This window comes from Acanthisitta chloris, unplaced genomic scaffold, assembly GCF_000695815.1.
Source record: "Acanthisitta chloris isolate BGI_N310 unplaced genomic scaffold, ASM69581v1 scaffold5177, whole genome shotgun sequence".
NCBI lineage: Eukaryota > Metazoa > Chordata > Aves > Passeriformes > Acanthisittidae > Acanthisitta > Acanthisitta chloris.
In genome coordinates this window covers 55,444-65,689 of record NW_008683059.1, presented here as the reverse complement: position 1 = coordinate 65,689, position 10,246 = coordinate 55,444, and the positions used below count along the sequence as shown (strand labels likewise).

Here is a 10,246-nt window from a genome sequence, read left to right as displayed (position 1 = left end):
AGATTAAAAGAACCTATAGGACTTCATTAAAAAGGTAATAAATATTTTTCACTCAAAACAAAAATTTTATATTCATTATCTGCTAATATCAATTTTTAATTATTTATATTTTTGATATTACTAACAGTTAACCACAAATCTACAGACAGATAGGCAAAAGCATAGTAAATGACCACATACAATAGTATTGCTTTAATAAAACCTTTTTTCTTTTTCTTTTTTAATGGGACATAGTATTGCTTTAATAAAACCTTTTTTTTTTCTTTTTTAATGGGATAAAGACTGTAATTCCCAAATCTTTGACTTGTCACAACAGGACATCATATTTACTCCAATTATCACAACCGAGCTGATTTTTTTTCTCATTTTGCTGTAAGGCAAAAGATACATTTTCACTTCTTTCATCACCCTTGCCTTTTCTCCACTTGGGTTTAGCAATGGAAGAAGATTTAGCTGTTTTATTTAATGTGTTTATCTATTTAATTTATCTCTTTAATGTTTCTGTTCTTTTTTAGCAGTGAAAGCAGAGCCCTACAGAATAGGCAAAGTGCTCTGACAGATGCACAGGAGAGAGGCACTCCTACACATAAGGGCTGGTGTGGATGAATGCCTACACATTTCAAATTCAGAACTAACAATCCCTTTCTAACAGCCACACGCCCTGCCAAGGCATGAGGTAGGAATCCAGTGGTGCATTTCTGGGGTGACAGCACACAGACCACTCACAGCTGCTGAAGCTATGATAATTTATATCAGCTGATTGTCTGGTTTGACAATCCCAGAAGCAACCTGCAATTTCAAAGTAGGAACCCACTGTACTGCATTAGTAGACCTTGTCATAACAAAGAGGGTGAATTTGCTATTATGGTCACGAAAAGAAAACACAAAGAACAAGGTGATAAACTGCAGTATAGAGCATCCATTAGCAGCTCAGCTAAATCAAAGCCAATGGAAGCTTCATTGTGCACTAACTTTTCAAGATGAAACCTCTGATAAGTATCATATTTTATAGCATTTTTAGAAACAGTTTGTCAATCTCTTTCATGATTTCCCCCTAATTAGAAAGTGGTGTTCCTAGAAAAGAAAATGTGGAAAAGAGGCGTTGGCTTGAAGAGGTAGAGGTCTGGAAAAGTAATCAGCAAATTGCTGCTTGAAATCTGGCAATCTGCATTTCTGCTCCAAAAGAGAGGAACAAAGGACACTAAACTCCAATGCTGAACAATGTAGCTGAAATCACACAGGCTGTATTGAAAGATATCAACGTAAGAAAAAAAGCTGTTGCAGCTCCCATTCTAAACCTTTAAAATTACAGTGTTCCAGTGCCTAACTCTACCTTCTTAACTGAAGAGGTGTTGCATCCCACATAAGGCCACTACTACTCAGTCTGTCTTGACATCTGTGGAAGCCCAATATAGCTCAGATCTCTTTCTACATCCTGCACTCCAATATGTTGTTCAATTAGATGACTTTTCTGACCCCATGCTCCTGCATGAACATTGAAAATGTTTTTAATCCTTGTTTGAAGTAATGGGGTCACCAGGGAGCACCACCTGATGTGGCATTTATGCACTCTCTGCACAAAAGTACCTAGTAAAGCAATCTTGGGACTGGAAATTTGAGACATTTGATGAAATTAGGATGGCAACTAGCTTACAAGTCCTTACTGTGTTGCAGTGGAACAACTTCTTTGTTAGCACACACCTCCAAAAGCTTAATTTATAAAGGTATTTTTGAAGAAAGGGTTTAAGAGTATGAATCCCATCATTGAAATAGAAGTAGGAGTTTTGGTGTTAAGCAAATGACTGCAGAAGCAAACCTCTGCTATTCTGGTAGGATTTGAAGCTTATTATTAATACTGAGCATGATCCCACCTACCTTTGAGTGGGATTCATCTCACATAATTGTTGACATCCAGAATGGAGATGTCCTGTGCATGCTAATAACTGTAGATCCCTTTATAATCACCAAAGAGGGACCTCTCCATATGTTCCATCTAACCTGCATTAGATGATTGCTCCCTAAAAATGCTTTCTTAGTTCCCCTTACAGTACTGACTTTCTGCTCAGTGAGTTCAGACATAGGTGTTCAGATTTGCAGAGCTATGCATAGTCTGCTTTGACCTTGGATTTACTGCAACATTTTTCACTTGAGAAAGTGAAAACTGACTATTTTCACTTCCCAAGAAATAAAAAAGGTGATTGTGTCAACACCCAGAAACACATTTATGCTATATCTAAGGTGCTGGGGTCAACACAAGAAAAGCACAGATAATGAGTTTCTTTGACAGAGGAAGTTCTAAAAGGCAAATGGTCTCAGTGTTGCTTCCCAGTTGGTCCATGCAGGCCAGTTCACAGAGGGTTAATGCTCTGTGTGCACATAGATGCTGGTAAAGTGAAGCTTCAGGGCCACAGGGGCTGGATAGAGACAACAGGGTGCCAGTGGGATGGCTCTTCCCGCCCACCATGCTGGTTCTTGTCATCACTGAATTTTGAGTCACTGCAACACGTCGCTGACTGTCGCTGCTCAGATCTGAATGCCAACAACTAATTTATTCTGAATTACTGAGAAATCTATTTTTATCTTCTGCCCTTTGTTAATTCTAAGTAGCAGTCTGCCTGTTCAAAAACACTATTGATTGACACTTAATGATACCATCAATGAAAGCTGAATTCTAAAAAAATCTCAGAGTCTGATGAAAATGAGCAATAATACATTTTCAAGAGTATCGTGTGGTAGACTTTCTGGGCAGTAGATTCTTTGTATGTGTACATGTTGTGGGTAAGCACAAACCCAGCAAACTGAAAAAAAAACCCCATTGTCTAAGATATTCCAATGTTTTACAATTGATTAACAATTTCTTTAGACCTGTACAAACTACTCCTGAATTTTAAGGCATTCTATGTGTTTAATTTGAAAGCTAGGAGGCCATTTCTAGATTTAATGAAGCTGTTTCTGAGCAAACTTCAAGTTTAACTGGGGAAACAAGTTCAGGATTCACTGCTACTCTGGTAGAAGAGTTCTGGTTTCTCACACAAACACTTTACTTTTGCCTTAATAGCTACATCTTAACGAAGCTACTGGATCAAAATTTAAAAAATCAGTACAAGTTATTTATAATTTAGGAGTATTAGTATACTTGGATAGTTCCCTGAAATGCAGAAGACATCACACTCTGTTCTGGAAAATTTGCACATGAACACAGATTAATGTAGGTTCCTAAGCAGAACCAGACAACACCATTCAGAGGCACTGCAGGCAATGCTTTAAGCTGGTGGCCCATGGGAGAAATGAATAGTTCCTGAACGCCTTAAGAAGATCCATTTTTCAGAACTGCCTTGGACATTTAAGTTTATTGATTTCACTGAGACTTGATCACTGGAGACAAGATTCATCTCAGCTCATTCTGATCAGATCTAAATTAGGTGCCTTTTCCAATAATCTTCAACCTTCACACTGCAATCCCTGAGTTTCTTGTGGCAGCCTCAACTGATAAGGCTACTTTAAACCTTTCAACAATAAGTTTTCTCTTCACTGACACTTTCTGTGACTGTTGGGAAAGTCTACAGATTTGCTGGTCAAGTCTTGTAGCTCTTTAGGCTCATAGTTTATCACACTGTCCTAGAAAATTTGTCTCATATAGGGAGGAAGAAATGGCAACTAGAGGTGCCTATCTGTGCCCAGGAATTAGAGCTGGACCTTAGATCTTATGCTTGAATTAAACTTGGAGCTTTAATTAATTTAACCCAGAGCTAACATGAGAGGACCCCACTCTGAGTGTTTTACAGTCACAGGGAAGTTTACTGACAACAATCTACCTTAAGGCATTCATGAGAGAGTTATCTTTATTCTTGAAGGAATGAAAGAATCTTTCTCTTCAATGTCTCACAAGAATTACACATGTATACATTTATAATTAATTCATGATATTGATATACACACACATTCCTAACAGAAAAAAAATAATTCAGTAATGTCCGTAGCACAAATTCTTGGATGGAACTTAATTTTTCATGGAAAATGAGCATCAAGTGTACATGGTTTTCTCAAAGGTCATATATACCTGGTGATTTGTCTTAGAGACAGTCTGCGATGCCTCTGCATCCTCCTCCTCTTCACTGTCTTCTGAACAGGATTCAAACTCATCATTATAATATTCTTCTGCAATTTCTGGGTCTTCAGGGATCTCTAAAGGCAAATATGAGTTAAGGTGCATAGAGGGATCTTAATGACCTTAAAGGATCTATACTGATATGCACTGAAATCACTGAACCATAGAATAATTCAGGCTGGAAAGGACCTCATGGGATCATCTAGTCAAAGCAAGGACAGTACTGAATAGAATCCAGCTTTCGTGAGCTGAAATTATGCCCCAGTTTGGTTTTCTCAAACACACAAAACCTGTGGTGAATACAACTGCTAAGCTAAAATAGAAAATAATATAGAACAGGTACACATTTAAAATATATAAGAATTTAAATCTGTATCTTTTTCCAAACATTCCTGAAGCAAAACTATAATAAAATAAAAGAAACTAGTGTAAAGTCAAGCTATGCATAATTGAATGTGATGCTCTCTCAATTTATTACCATCAAAAGTTTTAGTAATAGCAGCGAATGCAATATTAATATAGCCAATGAGCCCATGAAGCACAATAATTGGTATTAAAACTCAACACATTCATCACAGCGTGAAAGATACTCCAGCCACTCTGCTCTGGGTGAAATCCTTTAGCATCCCAGACTACATCAGAAAGAAGTTACTGAAACAGCTGGAGGTCTGATTGCATCTGCTTCAGGGAGCTGTCCTTCCTCAGCAGAAGCACTTAAGCATGTGTTGAATTTTAAATAGAAGATGGCCTGTGGTGACTAGTGGAATAAACCCCAGAATTCTCACTTTTCTGTAGAGAAAGCTGCATGGCAAAGAGTTGCCCATGGCAGATGCAGCTCAGAGACAAGAGACAGGACCAGAGGACAAGGGAGCCTGGCTCACTAGCCATCCCGTTAGTCACCCTAAGCATTGGTATTCATCTTGGTATTATTACAAGAAGTGTTAGCTGAAGATAAAAAAATGCTTAATGTTCAGCTGTCATAAACCACCATTGTCATAACTTCAGCTAACGCTGATTTCCATCACTCTCCTCAATTACATCTGCCACTTTAAAGACATATGGCCTGACTTATCTTAAATATTACTGCATTGAAAGCAATTAAATTCAAACAATATGACATAAGAATGTTTAATAGATTTTTTCAATTGTTTCACATGGATTAAAAAACCCAGAAGTATTCAAACAGGGGAATAAAATTAAAATCTATTAAAAGAGATTGGATTTTGGGAGGAGGAATAATTATAATCTTTAAGGTGTACAAAAGAGAACTCAGGAAAAAATTAAAGATGTATTTGACTGCAGCATTAGGTGGTTGAGTTCTCCTGTTGAGATATGAGCTCTACTATCTACTGTCTCCAATGTAATTTTTTAAAAATTCTTCCTTTCTTTAAAAACTTGATTTAGCACCAAAATGCTGACACATTCTCACTCAGTTTTCTCTATTTTAAGATATTTATGGAAGCTGCATAACAGCACCATGCTCCACAGCTACAATTTCCAAGCCTGTTCCTTCCTGTTTCTACTTTTTACCTCTCTTAGTTTGAAAAAACACACCAACTAATCAATACCTGAACTTCCAGGAGAAGACCCCTCCAACCCAGAAACTTTTTCCCACAGAAGAAACCTTTTATTTTTGTTCCTAATTCCTTGATGTCTACAAAGTGCCAGTTGACAGAAAAGCCTAGCACTTCATTACAACAAAAGAAAATCTTAAATATCATTCCTTTTTACATGGAAATAATACCACAAAATTAAGATGCATCTCCTTTGCCACATGGGATGAACGCTAATTTTTCTTTCCTGCAGTAAGGTTGTCATTCCTGCGATTAGCATAATTTTATTAGGTTCATCTGCATTCTATCCATCAGTACATAAGCATTCGAATACATACAAACCAGAGCATTTATTATGTTATAATACAAACATCGGACTACACTAGTGTTTTCTGAGCCATCTTCTCCTCCCACATTGTGCATTTGCTTACTGTTGTACTAAAAAATGCAATATCCTCCCCTTTCCAACCAAACAAGGTATCAAAATCAGTCTTTTTACTCATAATTGTAGCTTCAAATTGTCTGTTCTGGCTACTGTAAACTCTATGCTTTGTGAGCAGCTCATGACCATACAAAACTGCTGATGCATCTGAACTATGCAGAGAGACTGGCACTGGCTGTATCCCACTTCCCTGCCAGCTTTTGCATCCTTGTCAGAATTATTCACTTCACCATTTGTGAAATTGGCTTGACAGCTGTTCATAGACAGCCAGTTAATCCCAGCTTAGTAATACAATTTGAAATGCTCGTTCAGATGCTAGAGATGTTCCAGGAGACACAGGTTTACTGGCCCTGATTCAGAAACTATTCCAAGTGACATTTCTGAAAGAAGATAGCATGTCCAGTGGATGGGAATCTGGGACTTAGCTAATACGAGTTCTTAAAACTTCTTGGTTTATGATTAGCATCTCTAAAAAAGGAGCCTTCAAAACATCTACACATTAATTTTAGACTATGTGTTTCCATATAACAATTCCTACTAGCCAGCTTCCAGTCTTCCATGTGCTACAGATGCACACGATACAACTCTGATTATCCACAAAATTAATCTTATTAAGCTTATTTAGTTGAGACACAGAATCAGATACCATAAATCAGCATGGCAAGCTGTACCTGTGCTGGCCTAGTAAAGTCTAAGTGCAGGTAAATTGAGGGAGTTGGTATTTTCAGCTCAGGGCAGGCACTGTCAGGGAGTTTGGGGCCCATATGCTTCCATTTCCATGTCTGCAGTCCATCCTCTAGAATATTTGCTACCTGAGTTTTCCCATGATCCTGGATATTTCATACACACATCCAATTTCCACAATCCAGGTGGCAAAAGGCTGGTTACTGCCCCCATTCCTGAACATTACTGGTGCAGTTGCACACTTAGAAGTGTGGCACAGAAGAAAACTCTTTAGTTTGTGCTTTCAGAGGAGTAGCTTTAATAAAAATGTTTGTCTTCAGGCTAGGTCTGTTTGATTTTTGTTTGCACATCTCTGCAAAGCTTAGCATGACTCCAACACCAGGACCTTGTCCTTCTCCTTTGTTCTGACATAAAACAGAAATTAAACCTGTGTATGCCTAGAAGTTACTTGGGTAAAGAAGTGGTGCTAGTGAGGGGGTTGAAAGAGGAAACAAAATCACTGCTGCAGAACCCAGGGTACCTTGCCTCTGTTTTGACAGCTAGACTGGCATCCAACTGTACATCTCTGAGGCATCATGTTTATATGTTTCATATGAAGCACAAAGGAAGGTCACTACAGCTGCTTCTGCCCCCTCACACCTCCATATGTGTCATCTAGTCTCTGAAAATACAATGTGCTTTATACAGCTGTGTGTGCTGCACTAAGGCCACTCATGATACCTTTTATTTGCTTACAAAGCACTTAATTCAAAACAAATTCAGCTGTTGCTTCTGCATTACTAGGTGGCTTAGGTATAGCATTGAGACACTCGATACTTGCTATTAGATACTCAAAAGAAAACAAGATCTGAATAATAACATTCCTCTTTATATTTCTTTCTATATAGTAACTTGACACTAATAGTGGAATGAAGGATAAAACCCCATTATCTAACAAAATCATAAAAGCACAGTTATTTCCCAAGAAGACAAGCTAAACAGAAAACAAAGGAATGTGATACTTTTACTATTTTGTCTAAATCCATGAAAGAGCTTGTTTCAGGTAGCTTAGTAACTTGGCAACAACAATTTTCTCCAAAGAGATGAAAATACTTTGATAAATATCTTTAATTTTCTCTTGCCTCGAAGTTATACTTATAAATAGTGCATTGATGCTGCATTCCCACATTCCAGTGTATGCAGACAACAATAAGTAGGGCTCTGTTTATTTTATTCTTTATTTAAAGAAAATAAAAAGAAAAATAAAAAAGGGAAACTGAATGGTATATGTAAATTTTCACCACTTGTATTCACAGTAACAGAGTCACACTTGGTTCTTAAGGACTATTGCACTTTTTTGAACCAAAGGCTTCATTATATCTCTGGAAAAAGGCTGATTTTCTCAGCTGCCACATTCCCATCTAAAAGAAAAAAATGCTATAGTTCCATGTAGTTACACTCCTTGGTCTGCTCAGTACTACGCACAGGAAAGTCAGAGCAAATCATCAACTGCTCTGACACATACTATCATGAGATGCAATGTACTCTTAAGATGGTGTGTGAACGAAGATGCTAAAAAGTAGTGCTGCCACATCTCTGCTACCACAGACTGACACACTCAGGGCCAGGACAAAGATACCTGCACTCTCCACCCCGCAAGGCTTTGTACATGAGTCATACTGGGGACTGAGGCAAGAGCAGAGAAAATCATTCCTCCAGCTTCTGTTTCTGTTGCAGTTGCACTGGGCTGCAAGACAGCCCACTGACAGGACTCCATCAATAACATAAAGGTGTCCCTGATCCTTTCCTTTCTGTGGAAATGTCAGCAAATACCAGTTTGATCCCATCTAAGCAGGTGATATCTACTGGAGCAAATGCCACAGTGGCACTAGGCTGGGCAGGGGGCTGGAGCACCTGGGTGCAAAAGGGGCTGGGAGAATGGAGTCTGTTCAGCCCTAAGAAGAGGAAGTAAAGGGGAAAATTTACTGCTGTCCATGACTATCCCATCAGAGGATAAAAGGGAGATGGAGACAGTCTCTTCTTGGGTATCACAGAGAGAAAAAACAAAAAGAGATTTTTGCTGCCAAGGAAGAAAATATGAAGAGTTGAAGCACTGTGACAAGAAGACAATTGAAACTGCCCCCCTGCAGTTCAGGTCATATTCATACAAATAGGAAAAATAAAGTAACTCCCTTATTATAATTTCAGATCACTCAGATTGGTTTGGTTTTGTAGGGTTTTTTTCCAGTGCAAGACAAAACCCTTCACCTTTAAAAGTTTCATTCAGAGAGAGGCACCATCCTTTGGTCAGCTATAGATGATATATGCATTATCAAGATCTGAAGCTTCACTGTTCTGAAAGTCCGTGGAATCTTTTGTCCACCTCTTCGAAACTAGGCTGTAAAAGATTCTCAGAACATGTGTTTAAGAAATGAGCTAGGGGATGCACAGGACTTTTGTGCCCATGAAAATCCTGTACAATTCTTTTCAATAAGCACAAAAGGACTATGAAGTCATAAAAAGAACTACCTCCTGACACGGCCGTGTACAGCTTAGACATAAAGTAAAATGGGTTGTTCTAAACGATAACTAGAAATGTAACCAAATTTAAACATTGATACTTTATAACTCTCCTCTCAACATTTTAAAAAAGAAAAAAGCTTCAATTCGCTTCTGGGCTTCGCTGCTTCACCTATTGTGAAATGTTTAGAAAAAGATAAAGAGGGTATGAATCAGAGTGGCCTTATGGGGATCAACTACTACTTGATGTTAGAAAGGAAGCAGCAAGTTTCAAAATGGTTTTTTCCAAGGAAAAATTATTTTTTTTTAACCAAAATAAAAATTCTAAGAAAAATGTTTTATTTGAAGGACACAGTTCTTTTCCCTAAACCTTCCATCTCCTGGAATTTTGTCAGTGAGTACAAAGTATAAGAGGAAAATAGGACTTGCTAGGAGGAGCTGCCAATAAAAATGAACAGCAAGAAGGAACATTTTTGTCATATTTTTTCCCTAATTTTCTGACAGGTTTGTTGGGTTGGGTTTTTTTTCTGGTTTTCTACTTGTCATGTATACAGAATGCAGACATGTATACATTCTACTTCTACATGTATACAGAAATGGGAGCTCTGGTAGCCAGTGACAATGAAGATGAATTCATGTTGCCTTTCAAACATGGTTTAAAGTTCAGCAAATTTCAAACTTTTCCAAATATTCAGAAATCCTTTTAGTACGGATGGATGAATGAAGAGAAAGAACAATATAGCAATGTAGTCAATAACAAGGAGCACTTAGCAAGTCTCAGAAGACATTTCCTTTATGCACAAAGAGTCCTTATTGTAAATGTTGCCCTATTATTTGCACTGCTTCCAGCAAGAACAGAGCAAGAGATGTAAATCAAAGGAAAAGTGACCACAAAGCTACCTTATCACATCAATTTGAAACTACCTTAGTTGTTTAAACTTTTTTGATCAGACAAACCGT

The 10,246-nt window shown here is 37.9% G+C and overlaps 1 protein-coding gene across 1 annotated transcript in view; it reads right to left on the bottom strand.

Moving 5' to 3' along the window:
• Positions 1 to 836: 836 nt before the first annotated feature.
• The window catches only part of NEK11 (NIMA-related kinase 11), a 58,736-nt gene continuing 49,326 nt past the window's right edge, over positions 837 to 10,246 (bottom strand). Inside the window, exons 12-13 of the mRNA XM_009078761.1 lie at positions 4,061 to 4,185; positions 837 to 989 (exon numbers count right to left, since the gene is read on the bottom strand). Of these exons, the coding sequence (XP_009077009.1) occupies positions 837 to 989; positions 4,061 to 4,185 (278 nt within the window). The remainder of the gene's footprint in view (positions 990 to 4,060; positions 4,186 to 10,246) is intronic.